This window comes from Podarcis muralis, chromosome 3 (assembly GCF_964188315.1).
Source record: "Podarcis muralis chromosome 3, rPodMur119.hap1.1, whole genome shotgun sequence".
NCBI lineage: Eukaryota > Metazoa > Chordata > Lepidosauria > Squamata > Lacertidae > Podarcis > Podarcis muralis.
The window spans coordinates 66,106,845-66,127,909 of record NC_135657.1 but is presented as its reverse complement, the minus strand read 5'-3'; the positions used below and the strand labels follow the sequence as shown (position 1 = coordinate 66,127,909).

At 42.2% G+C, this 21,065-nt stretch overlaps 1 protein-coding gene and 1 long non-coding RNA gene across 5 annotated transcripts in view; one reads left to right on the top strand and one right to left on the bottom strand.

The window, feature by feature from the left end:
- Window positions 1-234: 234 nt before the first annotated feature.
- LOC114594114 (uncharacterized) lies at window positions 235-6,438 on the bottom strand. Its single transcript, XR_003705885.2, has 2 exons — window positions 6,352-6,438; window positions 235-5,923 (listed from the first exon to the last, which is right to left on the bottom strand). It is a non-coding gene; the product is annotated as an uncharacterized LOC114594114 (long non-coding RNA).
- The window catches only part of NKAIN2 (sodium/potassium transporting ATPase interacting 2), a 432,667-nt gene continuing 417,543 nt past the window's right edge, over window positions 5,942-21,065 (top strand). For 2 of the 4 annotated variants that reach the window (XM_028723317.2, XM_077926023.1), the window contains exon 1: window positions 5,942-6,943. In XM_028723317.2, the coding sequence (XP_028579150.2) occupies window positions 6,890-6,943 (54 nt within the window). In that variant the 5' untranslated portion in view covers window positions 5,942-6,889. The remainder of the gene's footprint in view (window positions 6,944-21,065) is intronic. The other 2 variants (XM_028723314.2, XM_028723316.2) reach the window with 2 other exon arrangements.

Genomic DNA, 21,065 nt, shown 5'->3' with positions numbered 1-21,065 from the left:
CATCATTATTTTTTCAGCAGGATCTGTTACTTAGTTAAATGGATTTGAGACATCAGACTATTATATGACAGACGATTTTGTCACTATGCAAAATGTGAACCCTGTAATCAACTTGTTATGGCATTTCACAAAAGCATGTGACAGTAAAATAAGTAAACTGTCATTTGGGCAATCAAGCTTTGAAATCCTTCAGGACGAGGAAAAAGGCATTTGACACAGTCTTCATCGTAGCAATGAGGTTCAAAGATAATTTAAGACTATTACAGTCATACATGACTGCATAGCTGAATACAATAATATAACAGAATGTATTGGAATAGTTGCTGGTGACATAAATGTGAATTTCCAGTAATTTTTCATAATATTTTAATCACATTTTCCTCTTGATTTTAACCCACATATAATAATAACTATAGACAGATAGAAATACAGATATATAATTGCATGCAGAGGGTGCTTTTCATGAATAAAAGCATTGTTTTCCTTTCATGGAGGTAACTCATATTCATGGACGTTTTTGCTAGAGGAAGCTGGGGAGGGGTTTTTCTCAATTCCCCTTTAAGAACATTATAAGAGCCTGTTGGATCAGGCCAATTGCCCATCTTGTTCTCAGAGATGGCCAACCTGTGGGAAGCCCCCAAGCACAATTCAAGCACAAGAGCACTCTCCCCTGCTGTATTCAGAAGCAAACCTGACTCCAACTGTGGAGGCACAGCATAGTTGTCATGGCCTTCAATAGCCCTCTCCTCCATGAATTTATTTAATTCTCTTTTAGAACGATCTAGGTTGGTGGCCATCACTGCCTCCTATACCACCTCCCATACTGTTCTGGTGGGGTCTCCCAATCCTCTCAAACAGTTTTTGAGGGGACAAAGAAGGCTCTGCAGGGAATTCTTGACATGTAATAGACATGCAATGAACTACCAAACAAGCTATGATTCATACTAAAATTAATCATGTGGGCAAGTATCTATCTTGGAACTGTCTACCCAGGAATCAAGATGCATGAATAGGTGAGAGACATGCCTGAATTACTTGTGTTGATATGCAAAACACCCTCTTGGCCACTGCAGATGCAGTATTCTCCATCTGCAGTCTATAATAGCTAATGCTGCAAAATGTAATTCATTTCAACTGCCTGAATGGTGCTTGCTTTGGGCTGACATCATCTTGGTATGGTCTTTAACCAAAGATGGGGATTTTTTGTAAGCTTGCACAGAATTGGTTCTAATCTTCCAAATGAAAATATAAGGAAATATTTCCTATTGTGATTAAGCAGTAGCCCAATGATGTGTTGAATTTCCTCTTGAGTAAGGTGTCATGAATTACTTTCATGCCTTGATGATGCAGGAAAGAAAGGCGATAGCTTCAGTCAAAGGCAGGAAAGACAGAAGAGAGCAGCCTAAAGCAGAGCAGCCTAGAATGAAAAGGCCAGGAGAATATAAGCACAAAAGGAGCACTGACATGTGGAATAAAAGGAGGAAGGTGTATGGATGGAATGAATGAATGTGGGGAAGAGAGCTGAAGATTCAAAGGGTGGGAAGCGGAGGGGAGAAGTAGCAGATAGAACAAAGGAAATTGGAAGGCTGACCTGGAACTAAGGATGGACAAATCTGCCCATTTCAGTTTCTCATTTTCCCAAGATTAAATTTAGTTTGCCACACTTCTGCATCACTTTGCACATTTTTTTAATAAAAAAAACTTCTCACACTTATCACTTTATTTCATGTGTATCCTAATACACACATTTTTTTATTCAGTTTCTGCCTAATGTACATATTTTGCAAGCATTTTGCATAATATAATGCATTTTGTGAATGAAAGTGTTGTTTATGCATGCTTCCCCCTAATATACTTATTTTTAGTTTGGAGTGGTGCATCACAAAATTTGGAGAAGTGCAAGAATCTGGAGAATTTCAATTTTTTTGTTTTGTTCATGTACTGTTTTTGCAAAGTTCAAATTAGGTAGGGTCCCACTGAAATGTGAACTGAACCAAATTCCTCCCTCCTACTCTTACCTGCACGAAACAGACAAAAACAAAAACGTTGCTAAAGTGATTAAAGATGAGTGAGCTTACCCTGAAAATGTATGAGCACCATTTCAATGCTCCCTCCACTTTCCAAAGAGTTGGGAGAAGGAGAGGTCTGGCAGTCCTCTCCCGTCTTTAAGGGAGCCTTCTTCCACCTGCAACCCCTTCCTTGGCCCCAAGATAAGTTTTTGCTCCTTGGGTATGGAGGACAGGAGCTCAAACAAAGACATCTTAAATTTGAGCAGGGATGTTTGCATATGCAAAAGCTCTACTGTGCACATGTACCCCATCTCTGTCAGAAAATGAAGGTAAAAAAAATGAGTGGACACCATCTAGGTTCTGTGAGTTTCTTTGCTTTCATTTGACAGCTCAAAATTAATTCAATTTAAAACACATACAGCTCTGTTGTGTTGTCTAAATCCTGACCCCACCCCTCCAAATTTACTGATTCAGGGTGTGGCTGCAGAAGCTCTCTACTGGTGGAGCTCTGCCAACAGGCAATGAAGTACTTGTACGTAGAGGCCCCCACCACACCCAGAGAAACCTGCCATTAGGCCCCCAGATGGAGCATTCCATGGACACGGTGGATCCAGAGCCCCTCTATTCCCTTGAGAGATGACAGCCTGCTGTTAGTGTGGGTAATCTCCCCTCACCAACCCATTGCAATGTTTACTTTAAAACCCTATCAGGGCTAAAATACATTGCTTCCCACCTCTCACCCTTTCTGGTGTAAGCTGGAAGGTCTTTTGACAAGAAATATCATTAACCACTTCCCTCCCGCTTAGGGTTGCTTAGTAAGACACTTATAAATTCATTTACATGCCAAAAAGCATGGGAATTATGCCATGTAAGCAGGAAACACAATTCTGCAATCTCTCACAATTGTGCTTGCTTGCTTGCTTGCTTACAATTTAACATCTACACACACACACACACTTGTATAACAATACATGATATAACATATTTGGTTGGTTGTTGTTCATCCATTTATTTTTAATAAAAGAAAATATTAATGGAGTGAGTGGGGACGTTATTGTGAGGTAGATATTTTTAACATGTTACTATACGAAAGGATGATTTTGCCTCAGTAATTTTCTGATAACTCGGGCATCCTTTTTCTTAAAATAGATCCATCTGCAGAGGCCTGCTCAGCTGCTGAGGTGGATCATCCACCTGGAGTCTCTAAGATGACTGTTAAATGAATGAACAGGCATCTTTTATCTCTGTCAGTGCAGAACCATGGGCAGAATTAGAGTGTCCTTAAAAAGCAGTATTGTACTGGCTCCTTTTGTATAAATATAAAAGAGAATGTGTATTTATAAAAGGGAGAAGCTATATATTTTCCAGTAGCATTTTGATTTGGAATTGAACTCTGTCTCCCACTGACAACAGGAATAACTATATGGGGTGGTCACCCTTTCATTGGGTTTTCATCATCCTTTGACCAGGTGGAGGTTTAACAAATGTAACAGTAAGTCATCACTAACTGTAGTGGCTACTCTTAACGAAAACTGCAAAACTTACTCAGGCAATACTTTTGATGGTGAGGATGAACAGAATGAAAGAATGCCTAGAAATGGCTATCCATTCATACAAATCACCAAATGGCTCTAGTTCATGCAACTCCTGGTACTATTTTATGGGTTAGTTTTCTCAAGATACTACATGTGCACTTATGCGCAAGTGAACTATGTAATCTGCTCTGTTGTATATCGGTGCATTCAATGTAAAACCAGTAATCACCACAGAACGATACCTGGGCCTATGCCAGCTTTGTTGGTTGTTGTGACTCACAAAGGATACTGGTGAGCTGGAGAAGGGCAACCAAAATGGACAAGAGGTTTCAGAAGCTCCCCTCTGGGGAAATGTTGCTTATTTAGGGCTTTTTAGTTTAGAAAAATGGAGTGCAGATTTGTATGAAATTGTGTGGTGTGGAAAAAATGGAGAGAGAGGTTTCAGAATACTATAATCTATTATTATTATTATTACTAGTAGTAGTAGTAGTAGTAGTAGTAGTAGTATCCTGTCTTTTCCTGAGACTGGGACTCAAGGCAGCTTACACAAATGATAACATAGACAAAATACAAAATGCTAAAAACATTTAGAAGATAATAGATAAAAAGTAATTAAACTCTAATAGAATTAAAGCAATTAAAACAAATTTATTAAAGTACAGATTAAACACAGCACTCTCAAAAAACCCTTAAAAACAGCCATAAATCATTTCATTGCTTTTTTTTGGCAGCAGCAGGGGTTCCTATGATTTCGTTTGTTGCTTTTCTCTATGCATTAATATGAACATAAGAAAAGGACATCTAGTCCAGGTGTAGCTAAAAGGGTGCTCTCCAGAAGCTGTTGGATTCCAGTTTCCAAAAACCTCAGTCAATGTGACCAACAGTCAGGAATTAATGGAGCTGAAGTCCAAAACCTTCTGCAAGGCACCATGTTGGCCTCCCCTGATCTAGTCTAACATCCTATTTCCCACGGTAGCAAATCAAGTGCCTCCAAGCATCCTGCAAGGAGGGCAAGAAAGAACTAGTCCTCCCATGCTGTCAGTATTTATATTGTACCTGAAAGCTGAGGTTATTGATGTTATGTAAGCAGCTGTAAGATCCTTTTCAAAAAAAGCAGCTGTAGTATCTTTTTTTGGTGTTGATGATGTTATTATCATGTCAAGATGTTTCATGGAAACCAAATCATAAATCAAAATATAAATACATAACAGTATCTTCCATTCATCTCCTCTTAAAGCAATTGCAATCAATTATCGAACTGTGCACTTGACTGTGTAGGTGGAATAATACCATCTCTGAAATTTAATTGTTTTGTTTTTGTTTTGTTTTTAAACCCAATGCTTGAAGTGGCTTCTTTCAAAGTCCCCACAAAAATGAACCAGGCTAGCCTTCCTTTTCTTCTCCTCAGAAAAACAAAAATGACAGCTGTGTCTGTATCCCCTTTGCAATTTGGTGTGGGAAGGGGGAATTCAGGGGGCCTTGGTAGGTCCAACCTACCTATTCATTTCTTGAGGTCTTGGTATTTAAACTTTCACTGAGGTTAATAGAAAATGTAGACTTAAAAAGTCAACTCTGTAAAACTTAATTTTAGTCAGAGGCATATACATATACCCTCACGCTTCATTAAAAAGACTGCAGCACATTGCAGAACGCCTCGTTTTGGGGTACCTGCATGTCTATTTGGCTCGCCCCCATAGCCTGGGGTCGAGGAGCCCCACAATTTGACACGATGTGTTGGGCGCCTCATTGTCATCTATGGGGACCTACATTTCTCTCGAGCCTTTCACAGGTGAACGAAAGGGCAACCCTTATGGGGAATCCCTCCTTATTCAAAACTTAGCCCAGCTTTCCTCCTTCAGGAGGGCAAGAATGACAGAGACGTGCTCAGGCCAAAAAAACGAAAATGGAAAAGTTGGACTCCTCTGCGGCTGCTACTGCTTTCGTGTTTTGTTTTGCTGTGGCCACTGCGGCGGCGGCGGCTGCTGCTTCCTCGCCCAAGGCCCAGCAGGCGGCAGCAGAGAACTCCGCGCTGCTCAGCCAGTTTCTCCGCACCTTCCTCCAGAGGCGCCCCCCCGCCGCCCCCATTTCCCCCAGACAGCGAGAGAACGCTCGGAACCAAAGCAGCGTCCTCACGTGCACCGGGTGGGCGCGCGTAGGCGTGACCGCTGGGCGGGGGCGGGCAGAGTCTCTTCCCGCCAACACAGTACAGTTGCCGGGGCTGGCGAGCCGAGAACAAGGATGCCACCGGCTGTCTGTGTGGGTCGTCGTCTCTCAAACGTCCTCTCCTCCCGCTGCCCGCCACCTCTTGTTTGAGGGGGGGAAAACACCCTTCAAAAGCGGCAGAACATCTCCCTCAAGTTCGTTGTTTCCTCAGCGACGCTGGCGGGGTGGGGGTGGGGGGGAAACCCGGGGCGGAGAGAAAGAAAGAGAGAGAGGAAGGCGAAAGCGTGAGCGGAGGCTGTGTTGGCGCGCGCGCGCCTGCCTCTGACAAGGGAGACGACCCCGAAGTCTCGAGCAGAGCCAAAGTCATAAGGGGATTGGGAGGTCCTCCTCCGCTCCTTTCCCGCTCCCCACCCCACCCGCCGCCGCCGCCCCCTCCCCGCCTTCTCCAAGCTGGGCTGGAGCGGCGGCCGCCGTTGCCTTGCTTACATGGAGAGACAGCGCCTGTCATGCTTGTGAGCAGCGGCAGCCGCCGCCAGCTCCCTGCCTCCTCCTCCTCCTCCTCCTTCTGTTGCTGTGCTGCATTGGGAATAACCGCTCTGCCATTGACTGGAGGTGGACTCGAGCCCTCGCGAGGGGAATAATACCTGGCCGAGCGCGGAGCCTCGGAGGCTTCTCGGCCGCCCGTCTGAGGGGGGACGACAACAACAGCAGCAGCAGCAGCGAGAAGTGCCGCCCGCCGGAATGAGCTGAGCCCCCTTTCGCCCGCCTCTCTGCCCGAGTGGGCTGGATGGCTCGCGGGCTGAGCGCAGGCGGCTGGCAAACTTGCAGGGCCCGCCGAATGCCTTCGGGGAGCGCCGCCGCTCCCGCCGGCTTCCGGGACGCCGCCGCCGCCGCCCGCGCCGCTCTTGGCGGAGGCATCTTGGCACAAGGGGAGTGAAGGCTGCAAAGGCGGCTGCTGTCCGCGCAGGGGGTGCTGCTCACGCGGTCCTAATGCCTGTCACTTCTCGGGACGCGCTGGTGGTGGCAGCGGCGGCGGCGGCGGCTGCAGGCGGGAGCCCCCCGAGTGCTGCTCCGGCTTGCTTGGCTTCTTCCGGCATCTGATTGGATACGGCCGGGCTCTGCGTGGGACAGCGGAGCTGTGGCGAGGGGCCTCCGAGAGACGGAGAGAGAGAGGAAAAAAACATGGGTTATTGCAGCGGCAGGTGCACGCTGATCTTCATCTGTGGCATGCAACTGGTACGTGAGTCGCTGGTCTCCTTGATTTCCCTTTTTCCCCCCTGTCTGAATCCTCTCTCCAATAAAACAAAAGTATAAACAAACCCCAAGAAGCAAGAGGCCAAATCCGATGGCTGTTTGTCGTTCGTGAGGGGAGAAGAGGTTAGAGAGGAATGGGCTGCAGGAGTGAGCTCAGGGCATGGCTACTCAGAAGTAAGCATCCTTGTTTTCAATGGAGTTTGCTCCCTGGCATGTGCGTATAGGCATTGCGGCTTGTGTTGTAACAGGGACTCCCTGAGTGACATTCACGTGGGCACGGGGTAAACTTGTTTGAGGCTGCAGTTCTGTGCTGGTTTATTTGAGAATGGAATCGATTGGGACGTAGTTCTAAGTGAACATGCATAAGATGCGACTGCTAACCTTAAAAATTGACACACACACCCGCCCTTTCTCCTTGAAGGCTCAAGAGATCTCAAAGAGATTTGGGAACTTTGAAAGACTGAGCATGGTTTTTGTTTGTTGAAAGGAAGGCAGTTCATAGGTAATTACAATGGATGGAGTGGCTGATGAGAAGCATGTAGCTTTGCAGTGAGGGATGAAAAGTTAACTCATCTCAAGAAAGGTATGAGGTAGAGACTAGAGGTTTCCTTAATTAAATGGAATGAGCACTGTTTTAGGCATGGTTATGAACTTGAGCCAAGATAATCAGATAAGAGACAAAGGGTGTGTATGAATTCAGCAGGATGATTGTTTTGAAGTATGTGGTAAAAGCTTTCATTGTTTCCAAGCAGTGCTAAAATTATGTTGTTTCCAAACAAACAAAAGAGAGTAAATTGTAAACTGTTCAACTCTATGGTGGCCACATATTGAAGATGAGATACTAACTAGAAAATCTGTTGCAGTGCCTATTTTATGCATGTCTAACTTCACAGATGGAGTTTTTCTGAACACCCTGAATGGATGTTGCTGTTATGCAGTTAGTCAACCTCAGAAGATGCCACATTTCTGAATGTACCTTGAATGAGTTGTCTATGGTAGAACAGGTTTGGAATGGGGCCTTAAGGGTGCAATCCTATACACTCTTGACCTGGGAGCAAATCCCATTGAGCTCAGTGGGACTTACTTCTGAGTAGGCATTCACAGGATTGCAGTGTTAAAGCAGTTAACCTTGAAAAGGGAGAAAACGGTTACAGTACACTCTTCCAACTGGCAGAGTACCACCAGTTTCCCCAAAAGACAGGTGCTTAAGAAGACTGCATGGGAAAATAAAATTACCATTCTGGGAACAAAATCAGTACATGGGAAAGATTCACTGACCGTCGCAGAGCCTACACATCTGTGATGTTTCAGTGAATCTATCACCTTTGTGTGTAGCAGGAAGCATTCTGCTTGTCTAAACCCTGTTCTTCACAGAAGTATCTGATCCTGTGTGTTCGATTTATTCTTGTGCAAGTTGTTTGAAAGAAACCCTCCCCCATCCCTGTTAAATGTAAACAAAATTGTTGGAACGTAAGCTGTTTAACATTATCACTGGAGTTCCTCCCCCAAAGCTAAATGGAACAATAGTTTTAGGCTTTCTATGCCAAAGGTCAGAATACAGAAACTGCCCAGCTGGACCAGACCAAAGATTCACCTGGTCCTGCATCCTGTTTCCAGCAATGGCTAGATAAATGCTTCTGGGAACTTCATAAGCATGATGAGGGCAACAGCTTTATCCTCCTTGCTGTCCCCAGTGTCTGATATTGAAAGGTTTGTGCCCTTTGTTGACTTGACCCAATACAGCTACAACAATGTATTTAAAGGTAGCCACAAGAGTATTCAGTGTATCCTAGAGGTTGATTATAAACTTCTGCATCAACATTAGCTTGGGAGTGAGATGGCAAAAGGCAGATAGATATACATTTACCATTTCTTGGGGTCTATGAAGGAACATAGATTACAGGACTGAGTGTGAGAATAAAAAATACAACCATCCTAATACTAGAGCTTATGAAATATGCCTTACTGTTATTACTTTAGCTCTGCTGGGCCCTGGAATGAATCAAATGTAAATGTTACATGGCGCTCATCCGTAGAGAGAGAGAAAAGATTTGGTATTTTAAATTATAGGACATAATGACAGCCTGGATGGTTAGACTGTTTATAATGCAGGATAAGTAAATATCTTACAGATATGTTCATGTATTGAAGCAGATTTCATGAACAATGATTGAGGGATGTTCCTTTCACACTAAATAAAGCTTATCATTGCAATGTTGGATCTGATGGAGTTAGGAACTGCAATTGGCTTTCAGTGACCGCCAAATTTTATTCCCCAATTCCTGTCATTATGCATTGGCTTTCAAATGCTCACTCATGAGTAGTCTCAGCACTATGATCAGTGTGCAAGATCCCACATGTGAGTTCATATTGGGTTGGGGAAGTATGAATAAGGCAAATGCCATGCATACAGCTGTTCTCCTATGAAAACCATGACTGGCTGCAGCTTCCTGTTGAATGTACACTTGGTGACAAGCCTGAGAGTGATGCCATATAATGTGTGGAATAGCCCTTAAATGGCTTGGGTTTGGATAGCGGTAATCTTGTGAACCTTATGAGATACTTTGTCTATTATGCTTATCAGGTACTGGACTTGCACAAGAAAAGCTTGATGAGAGGTGTTAATTTGTAAGAGACTTATTGTGTGGAGGTTGTATGTGGAGGTCTATGTCCAGGAGGAGAGATCTTGTCAATATTATCTGTATGTTCCTACCACTATTAATCATTGTTGCACATTCACTTCATATTCAGTTTGTTGGGGAAACAGGTTCATGCTAAAAACAACACCAGGTTTAAATATAAAATTGAAGAAATACTTTGTTGTTTTTTAAAAATGCATTTTACAGTTTGATTCGTTGCAGTGATGCACATGGTTGCTCAGAAGTATTACTCACTCAAGACAGTGTGACAAACTTATGAGCAACTCTGTTTAGTGGGTTTGAGAAACCTGTCACCTTCCAGGTGTTGCTGGATTCCAACTCCCATCCTTCCTGACCATTGATCATGCTGGCTTTGGCTTATGGGATTCAAAGTCCATAAATATATGAATGATCACAGGTTCCCCAGCAACACAGGTTCTCCAGCAATATATATATTTGTGTTCAGCCTGGAGGCAATGTGTTAATTTTCCCTTTCAAAATATGTAAGTAATTACTGTGGAGGTAAATATCTGATATAATATACAAAGTGGGTTTTTTCTCTCTCTTTCCTTTGTCATGGTAGGATGAGGAACAGTATTATGCACTGTACAATGCTTTAAAATTTGAAGAATAATCCACATGCTTGTCTTAGTTGCATTCTGTTCTTTCTTCCATTTTCTTGTTAACACATACCCACATGCCAACCAGCTTTCATGTGTGTCATTGAAAACCATTTCTGACAGCTCATTTTCTTCTGAAACCTATATGAGAAATAACAGAAGGTAATAAGCTTAACCTGCTGATAGCTAATGCTATTAATTGAATCAGCATATTAAAATTTCCTCCTAATTTCTCAAAGTTGTTAAAGTGAGAGGCTATCTTGAAGAGAGGTGATATTGTGGACCAGAGTGGAATATGAAATGCTGTTGTTTATTTTTTCATTCAAGACTACAGCAGTGGAACACACTGCCTCAGGCCCCCAGTCTTAACACTTAAAACACTCCATAGCGAAATCAGAGCAACTTTAAATTGAATCCAGAAACAAAAAATGAGTAGTGAAGGCTGTTGATACAAAATTAGTAATTGTGACCAGGCTCTTTTTTATCCAGATCTGGTTGCAGTTATTGAACCAACCTAACCTGGTAAAAGACACACCTACCTACTGAGATTGCCTGTGCCTCCATAGATAACACTGGATCCTAGAGTACCTCTAAACTGCACAATAGTGCATCCAAAACCAATTGCAAACCTCAATCTAGTTTAACTCACAGTATTTCTATCTTATTTTGATTAAGATTTCAGTTTGGCTGCCTATTCTGGAATAGCATCCAGGCACCTGGTCTCTGTTGCATCCCTGTATTTAGTAAATCTGTGTACCATCTGCATACTGGAGATACCTCAGCCTAAACATCTGGATAACCTCTTTGAGTGAAACTCTGTGACACCTCCAGTGCTGGTGGCCATGAGTTGACATAGTAGTCCTTCAATGGAGTCCTGGACTCTTCCAGAAAGGATTGTTGTCACTGTAATACTGTGCTTCCAGGCTCCACTCTGGCAACACAGTCAGATGGATACTATGGCTGGTGGTTTTGAAAACCACAAAGAGCTCCAGTGGTTGTTGTTCTTTACATCCAGAGGTGCCAACTTGTGAGAGAGATTGGGTGGGGGAGCAACATCCCAGATGCAACATCCCAATGTTGCATCAAGACATCAGAGGAGCCAGGGGGCAGAGCTGAATGTGGCAGCAGTGCAGCTTCAATGGCAGGTGGCTCTTTCTCCTGCCACCACCACTGGCTTCCCCATTCCTTCCCTTCTGTGGCAGGAGGAGGAGAAGGAGGAGCCAGTCACTGAAGCTGTGTGATGCTCAGATCCATGCTTGTGCCCTCATTTTTTTAAACCATTGCCCCCACCCATATTGGAGGGATCCAAAAGGGTTGGGCTTCTAGGAGTTGGTGCCCCTGCTTGCCTCCATCTCCTGATGAAGGTGATTAAAGAGGGTGACCCAACAATTTTAGCCCCATAGTCAGGGTGAAGCAGACTGTATCAAAATAATCAGTGTCATACAAAGCTACCTGGAGTTGAAACATGATAATCTGCTCCCCTATCTTGCCCAAAAGTAATTCTGTGGCTGATCAAAGTTTAAGGGAAAGTAGAGGGATTTAGCTGGGCCATTTTATATTAATGAAGAAAATACAAGTAAAATATAAATGTAAAAGACATAATATGATAGTGTTTACCAATAAGAACATTGTCACTGGCCAAATGTTATGTAGGTGGTGAGTGGTATTTTTAATCGCTATGCACACTGCAAGTTTTCTGCAGTTTACTTTGTGTATCCCTCTTTGAATGCAATTTTGTGAAAGCTCTTACGTAAGAGTACTCTTGGAAGTAACAGCCTTTAACAAAATGACTGTGATTACTATGAGTCAGGCAAGTAAGTAGCTGCTTGCTTTGTCATCTTTGAAGAAGAAAACTTAGCTCTACATGACTAGGTTCAGAAATATTTTACAATTGTTGAAACTGTCTTATAGTTTTGAAGGGGAGGACCAAAATTATGTGGGCAAGTGGATCAGTAGAAACTTTGTGATATTGTCACTTTCATGAGTCCACTGACAAAGTTAAAAGGCAATTAAAAGATCCACACCTATAGTTGTATCTGCGAAACCCCTATTTGCAGGCAGGGTTATCATTTTATCAAGTAGTTTCTGTGCCTGTGCCACAGCAGCTTGTTATGTTGACATCAAATACAGTAATTGATTCTTGTTATTCAGTTTATACCCCACTCTTCCTTCTGAAGGACCTTAGGGCAGCAAACACAGCATTGGTTATATATTTTTAATAAAATTCTAAAAACAGTCAAAAACATCCCAAAGCAGTTAAACATTCTATCAGCCAGTGATCTCACGTTTGCCAGAAACAGTGTTCTTTAGCCATAAAAAGCTCAAGTGAATGCCAGTGTAGTGTCGTGGTTGAAGTGTTGGGCTAGAACTTGGGAAACTGCCACTGAAAATACCATATTATGGGTCAACACCAATTGGGCAACCCTCAGACGCTACCAGCAAGGGCTCACCTCCTGCTGATTGTAGAGTCTGAAATGGTGATACTGTTTCTTTGCATACTCTGAAAATATTCCACTGTTGATTTCTCCAACAGCTGTGCTGTTAAAGGCACAACAGCAGGGCTGGCCAGTTTTTCTTCTTCTTCCCTCGATCAATTGGCAGAAATAAAAAAAGGGTGTGGTTCTGTGAGGTAGAGCACATCCTTTGCATGCAGAAGGTCCTGGGTTCAAATCCCTGGTACTTCCAGGCAGGGCTGGGACAGGTCCCAGCTGAAACCCTCTCTGTTGGTGTAGACCAGGAAAGACGAAACTGAAGAGATGGGCCCTTCAGTTATTGTTGGACTCCAGTTCCCATCATCCCTGGCCATTAGCCATGTTGGCTAGGGCTGATGGGAAAGCCAGCAACATCTGGTGGGCAAAATATTGCCCATCGCTCATGTAGGCTATACTGAGCTATGAGAGCCATTCGTCTGGCAGTATGAGGCAGCTTCCTGTGTTCCTGTGGCAGCACTGTTTACTAGAATTCATTTTGACGCCCACATATAGCATTATGTAAATATGTCTCTGGCTAATAGCACTTTGGTTTATTTGGGTGCCTGACTATTCCCACACCAAGCATGTCTCCTCCAGACCATTGGAAACTACCATATACTGTAGGTAATTCACCTCATACAAAATGTTATGGGAAACATTCCCCCCCCTTTTTTTTATTCTCTTTTTCATGGTAACCACAAGATTTTATTTTCAATAGTATGTAGAAATGTAATTTTTAAAGATATAATTAGTTATAGTGTACTGTATAACCTTTTCTAAAAAATGCAAATATAACTCATACTTTCCTGGTCTTTCTTCATGGTGACATATAATCTGAACATTCACTGAAAAACATTTCGTATCTGGAAAATGCTTTCATCTGAAAATATTTTAAGGCACATTTCTCTACCTTAGTAACTTAAAAGTTACTTTTAAAACTTTATTTAATTGCCATTGCCTTACACAAGTTCTTATACTTGGCTTGCCACAGCTTTCATCCCGGGAACAGCTTTTACAATGGAGCCAAGTTTCCTTTGACATTCCCATGATTCCTTGGGGAAGTCATGACAACTAACTTGCTTTAAATTCATAATGTCCTAAAGAATTTGAAAACCAATTATTGTTGAAGTTTTCTTGGGCTAAGCAGCAGAGCTGGGGCTCATGAAACTAAAATTGGACATATTTGGTTACTGGTAATCTGTGTGGTGAAAACAGTAATCAATTTTGTTTCATATGGAGTTTCTAAAGTACCGTACTTCATACATCAATACAAGTACAGTTACCTCTCATGATTAATTGGAATAATTCTACATTGAACTAAATCCATAGTGTATATGAGCACAGTACTAGCTGTAGATGTATTATTTGTGGTTGCTAAGGTATTATAAACTTGCATATAAAGGACGGCATATGTATAATATTATGTTTGTGCAATCTAGCAATATCGTCAGAGACATCTAATCTTCAGAAGAGACAGTACTATTATTCATGTCTTACAGCATTTTTAATTGTCTTTTATTGCATAAATGGTAAAACAACGACACATTTAACCACATAGAACAGAACTCGATTCTCTATACAACAAGTATGTCTTAGATACCATTTGTGCAAGGGTTATGACATAACCCATTTTTGGCTTAAAGGGCACAGAATCTCATTGTTCATTTAAAGTCTCACAAAGCATAGCACTCAGAGATTCATTATTTCTTTCATATGAGACATTTATGAAATTGTCACAGTTTACATGAGAAACTTTGAGACTGCCCATACCTCAATGATAGATTCAACCAGCTTCATACTATATCATATATTCATGTAGGGTGGCACAGTTTGGTAAGATGAGTGGGGCTGTTCAAGAAAAGGCTATGTTTCATAGCCAAATAGTTTATCAGCTACTCTTGAGAGATGGAACTGTCTATGTCACAGGTGATGTTACTTGTGGAGCAGTATCAGACACTTTTTGCAGTTGTATACTTCCCATATAATGTCTGCATGTTCTACAAGATTAAAACAAACCTGACAGTCTCCATATCTTTGAAATATTATCATTATCCTTTATTAACATATTTGTAAGCTGCCTTCAATAAGAATTTTCAAAGCAGTGAACATTTGACAACAAAGTACAAAAATAATGCACCAGCAATAAAAACATAATACCATAAGAATTATCAGTTATCAGGATACATAGTCACAAAGCAACAAACAACTGTGTGCTCATATACTCCCATATACTGAATGAAGTGGACAGATTTTTCAGTTGGTGAGCAGAAGATGCCAATGAGATCTCCTGTAGGAGGGAATTCCACAACTGGGGAGCCATGACTAAGAAAGCCCCCGTCTATGGCCAGAACTGGCTTTGTCATACTGCAGTATTTGAAGGGAGGGCCACTCTGTCTTCATGTGACTGAGAAAGGAGCTGGCAGCCTATGAGCCAACACCAGCAATACTTACCATTCAAATGGACAATGTAGCCCTATGCATCTTTACACATGTCCCACTCTGTTCAATGACATTTACTCTGTGGTAGTCAAGGGTTGCAGCCTTAATCTTAATTGAGAAATTCAATTTTAAGGCTCATCTGTGTGCTCTTTCTTGTATTATGAAGCAGTGCTGGAAACTATTGGGGAAAGGACATTTTAGTTTACTTGCTTTTGATATCTCTTGGGTAAGAGGGCAAATCATGCATGTCAAGTTGTCTGCAATGCAAAAGAGAAAATTCAAAGAATTAATATCTGGTAATGAAGGAAATCCTTGGAGGGAGAGAGGAATAAAATTAAGACTGTGTTCTGTTCTCTTCTTGAAATTAAATGCAATGCATTGATAATTATTTACTTCATGAGACTTGGAGGTTGTGCATAGTTCCGAATAAAGAAAGTTTATAAGCTATTCAGGTAGTGCTTTTTTGTATATAGATAGAATCCAAGTCTAACAGTGCAATATTTACAGTTCAAGGGGACTTCATCCCAGATAAGTGTGCATGGGATTGTAGTCTAAGTGACATTTTTGTGTTTTGGTTTTTCCAGTACACTCTGCCTATTTAATATGGAGGTATTCACATTGTGCTCAAAGATTCAGACATTTGTCCAGTACGGCCTACCTGGTGCCCTCCAGGTGCTTTGGATGCAAGTCACATAAACCCTGACCACTGGCTAGGGTTGATGGGTTTTAGACTCAAACACTATCTGGAAGGTGCCACATTGGGGAGGGTTGTGCTACCTTGTAATATTTTCACAGAATTCTATGGAATATTGTTGCAGTGATGCTTTTAAAAGACATCTGAAGGCAGCCCTGTTTAGGGAAGTTTTTAATGTTTAATGCTGTATTGTGTTTTTAATATTCGATTGGGAGCCACCCAGAGTGGCTGGGGAAACCCAGCCAGATGGGCAGGGTAATAATAATAATAATAATAATAATAATAATAATAATAATAATAATATAAGGGACGCGGGTGGCGCTGTGGGTGAAAGCCTCAGCGCCTAGGGCTTGCCGATCAAAAGGTCGGCGGTTCGAATCCCCGCCTGCCAATCTAGCAGTTCGAAAGCACCCCCAGGTGCAAGTAGATAAATAGGGACCGCTTACTGGTGGGAAGGTAAACGGCGTTTCCGTGTGCTGCGCTGGCTCGCCAGATGCAGCATTGTCACACTGGCCACGTGACCCGGAAGTGTCTCCGGACAGCGCTGGCCCTCGGCCTCTTGAGTGAGATGGGCGCACAACCCTAGAGTCTGTCAAGACTGGCCCGTACGGGCAGGGGTACCTTTACCTTTAATAATAATATAATTACTACAAAGACCCATTATTACTTTACCAAGCAGTGCTTCTGTACAGCCAGCCCTCATTTCAATAGACTATTATTTGTAACAATAACATATTATTGAGTGTTTCCATTTGGTTTCATAAAGCTCATTTCAGGTTTTGAACCTGCAGTCACAGTAAGCTGGTTGATGGAACTGATAAGGCCAGAAAACACAGACCAACAGAATGGTTTTCTGGATCTGCAGTCCATGACTGGGCTGTTCATAGGCTGCATATTTTTTTGGAATTTTATAACTATTTTTTTGCTGAAATATTTAGGCCAAGATCCAAGAACCATGCCAACTGTTTCTATGTGCCCAATCCTATATGTGTCAGGGCTGGTTCAGCTACAGGTCAGCATGGAGATTCAGAGACGAGCAGCAAAGTTGACTCTTTATTTTTAAAAACTGAATACAAACAGAGAAATTTATGGTGAGACTGGCCCCGGTAAAGCAGTTGCCAGAATGACAATCTGGGCCTCCCACTTCCCCCTAAGTCTCCTCTCTATCTGACTGTTTTCCCTGGAGTCTTAAACTCCATCAGGCAGGGGCCCCTGTGCTTTTTGTGCTTGTTGCTCCACTACATCCAAAACTCTTCTAGCTCTTGGAGACAAGGGGGAAGGAGAGCTGAATACAGTAAGACTGGCAGGTTCCTGTGAATCTGTTGCAGCCCCAGCCCCCAGCCCCCATCAGCTGCATGTTGTATGTCTGTAGTGTTTTCTGCCTCATCTTCCTCTCTATCACTATTTCCTGTTGCATGTTGATCATCCAACCATTCTGCCCCCATTCCTCCTCTGATCCGTCTTCATTGTCCCACCACCAGTGAATTTTTTATAGGGGAAGTTTGGGTCAGAGGTGCCAGCTTGTGATGGGGGGGGGCGATGTCATGCGTGTGACATTGTGACATCCTGATGTCATGCACATGACCATCGCGCCTCCCTCCCTAAGCTGGTCAGACACTTCATGGGCTTTGTGAAGGAGGTGCCATGGCTCTGACAGCACGCTAGAGCCCTCCTGCCGCCTCCTAAAAGCTGGATGGGCTTTGGGAAGATGGCAGGATGGATCTTGGACCCATCAGAGCCTCAAACTTCCCTCCCTAATCAGAGCAGAAGCTTCCTGGGCTTTGGGGAGGAGGCACCAGGTAACATTTAGGGGACTAGCCTAGTCCTCTTAGTCCAATGACCGCATGCCATTGCCCACTACTCCTCCCCTGCCTCTGAGCCTTAATCTTCTGATGCTTCCCTATGAGTTCTCCAGCTTGAGCCTCCCACCACTCCTTATCTTCCAGCCAGTTCCTGATGTGCCTGTGTTTAGTAAAATATACAACCCCTTTTGTATTTAGCTAGGTTATCAGTGATATAATATTAATCACTTTTTCTCATGTTCGTCTGGCTTACTGTTCAATGTATATTAAATCTAACAAATAATAAAACAGATTATTGTACTAAATGCCATAGCTTTATGGGGGAAAATTTAATTGGCACTAGCATAAACAGCCAGCCATTTAACTTTGCTCTGTGTTTAACTCCAAGTAAACATGGATTGGGCAGCTCTTAGTATTAGTTTGCTAGTTCTCAATTTGGATGAAGGAAAGGTATTCTATAATTGGTTTTGAGCACTCTCTATTCGTAATCTGTGAGATATTATATATATATATGTATATGTGTATATATATATGAATGAAATACTGGAACAAATTATATATTCTTTGACATTTTGCTGGTGGAAATGATGCTGGGAGAATGAAATTGCCTGTCTTTGTACTTGCTAAAAAGTAAACATTCATAGTGAATAGTTCTATTTCCACATGTATCCCACTTATGCATTTTTAATAATTTCTTGATTTCAGTTCATCCATAACTTATGAGAAATGTTTATCAGTTTACAACTCTGTGAAGGTCCCAGGTAAAATGTGCACACATTTTCTGTATCTCTCAAGTGTCCTTTCTTTTAAAATCATATTTACCGTTACCGCACATTCCCTGTCTTGCATTTAAATTGTGGCATAATGCGAATAATTGGGGAGCGGACCATAGCCCAGTGATAAAGAACACAATCTGCATTGCAGAAGATCCATGTTCATTCCCTGGGGTCTCAGAGGTGGGAAAAATGAAGGGGATATGTATTTATGTTCTGAAAGGTCCCTCCCTGTCAGTGGAAGGTGATCTGCTAAGGCTGTTAGGGCACAGCCCTTCCAAGGAGAATGTCAAACAATAAAAAACGCCCTTCCCCAAACCCCCTCAAAGCTGAACACCAATTCCTGTCCCACACACATTCTATATTTCTATTTGAACTTGGAGAAGCTCTGCAAACATTTCTGTCAATAGGTAGCACTCAGCCAAACCTAATCCAAACGTATAGCTCTGGCAAAGAGATCCTTCCCATGTGCTCTAAGCAGGAAAACAACAACAACAGCAGCAGCAAGATGTGATTGAACTGCCTGTCAAGGTTGCCCCACCATAAAGGCTTCCATTACATCTCTGCTTATGAAGGCTAACCCGTACCCACAGTATTGGTCTACTAGGGCTGCCTTGAAGGGCAGTCTGAGATTGCTCAGAGCTGTTTTCTTGAAAGCCACTTCTCAAAGCACATTATTTGTAACTAGCCAGGAGAAGAGTGTGGTTGTTAGTTTGACAAGCTTACTTGTCTATTTTTAAAAAATACTATTTGTTAAAACTGAACAATGGTGGACAGAGTGTGTATCAGTCTGTATTTTTTTTTTACTTCATTAATAATTGCATTTATTATTGTAAATGGGGAGGATTGTGATGAGAAATTGTGGGTGGCTTCTGTGTGTGTTGCAACTTTCTACACTTTCAGAATGGTAGGGTTCTTTATACATGGGGCTTCTTTTAAAGGACTCACCCTGTACTTGAGTAAAGTACAGTGGTACCTCTGATTAAGGACTTGATCATTCCGGAGGTCCGTTCTTAACCTGAAACTGCTCTTAGCCTGAGGGACCACTTTAGCTAAACGGGCCTCCCGCTGCTGCTGCACCACTGGAGTGCACTTTCTGTTCTCATCCTGAGGTAAAGTTCTTAACCTGAGGTACTACTTCCGGGTTAGCGGAGTCTGTAACCTGAAGCATTTGTAACCCAAGGTACCAATGTATAGAGATTTTTCCTTCATACAGAGTTTTCTTTAGGTTTAAAAATGCTGTGTATGTTTGTTTGGCTTCTATGATAACAGGGTGCTGGGCTATATGGATCTTTGGCCTGATCCAGCAGAGTCTCTGTTATGCAGAGGAGACCCATTGTAGAATCACCTAATGAAATACAGACCGAGGTTCCTCACTGATGAGGCAGATGCACTGTGCATGCTCATGCCACTGAGGTTCATTGTTCCTAATTAGAAGTCTGTAATAGGCAGTGGTTCTTCGCAAATAGGACTTGCTAGTACCAATAGTTAAACCTCTTAGGCTGCATCACACTTTGACTGGCTAGAATATTGCCTACACTTTTTCCTTCTCAGTAAACCAATTGTCAAGAGCCTCCTTGTCTTCATACTTAGAAGAAACAAGCACAACAGAGGATCTTCAGATGACTTTAAAACCCTCCTCTCTGTTGCTGGCTCATTCTGTCGTGTTGGGAACATTATCATGGTATTTTTTCAATCAAAGGGGTAGCCAACTGGACATGGCTTGCAGCTGAAATTGAGCAATAGTCAATCAATACTTTAGAGGTTAGATCAGGTTGTATATATGTGTAAATAAACCATATATCACAAAGACACCACAGGCTCCGTTTTGCCTCATTTTCTAAAAGCCAACATGTACTGTGGGTAAGCACATTTGGAACTTCCTAGAATTTTGCACTGCTCAGAGATTGAGATGGCGTGCAACAGTATTATTCGATAAACATTCATGGATTACCAAGAATGATGCATCTGGTGGACTTTAACCCCCAAAACCTCATGCCATTATGTGCTTTGTTAGTGTTTAAGGTGCTAGTACTGTTCTTTTTGTTATTTGCTAAACATGCACTATGGTCTATTTTAGAGGGTTGATGTGGGGATAAAAATACTATAAAACACTCTAGCAAACTTAAGATGCTGTTACAAAAACTATGATGGTGCAGAGGATGGTTCAATGAGAACAAAGTGTGTAGAGCCTGTATGTAGTAAAAAAAATTGGATTGCACTTTACTGGCACACTCTACCCCGGGAAGTTTGTCCTAGCAGACAAACAGTCCCTTTATTCCAGGGACTTGTGCATACAGTTCAAAGTTTGTGGGCCTGAACATTCTGATTGTGTCCCAGATTCCTTTTTCTTTGATTTTTAGGTAAGGCTCTTTTTTTTCATGACTCCAAACTTGCCCCTCTCCCCCAAAAATCAAAATCGGTGGCAGGCAGCCTAGAGGGAATTTATTTTATTTGGTTTGTTCCTTATGAAGATTTCATTCACTTTGAAAGCACTTTGCAAACGTTAAATATTATCATTACTTATTGTTACCCAAGTGTGGTATATAAAATAGTTTACTATAAAACTTCATTATAGGAAGTATCTTTGTTATAAAACTCTTCCTTGGGGCATTTTCTTCTCTTATTCCTTGCAATAGACAATAAGCATTTGTTTACGCACTAGT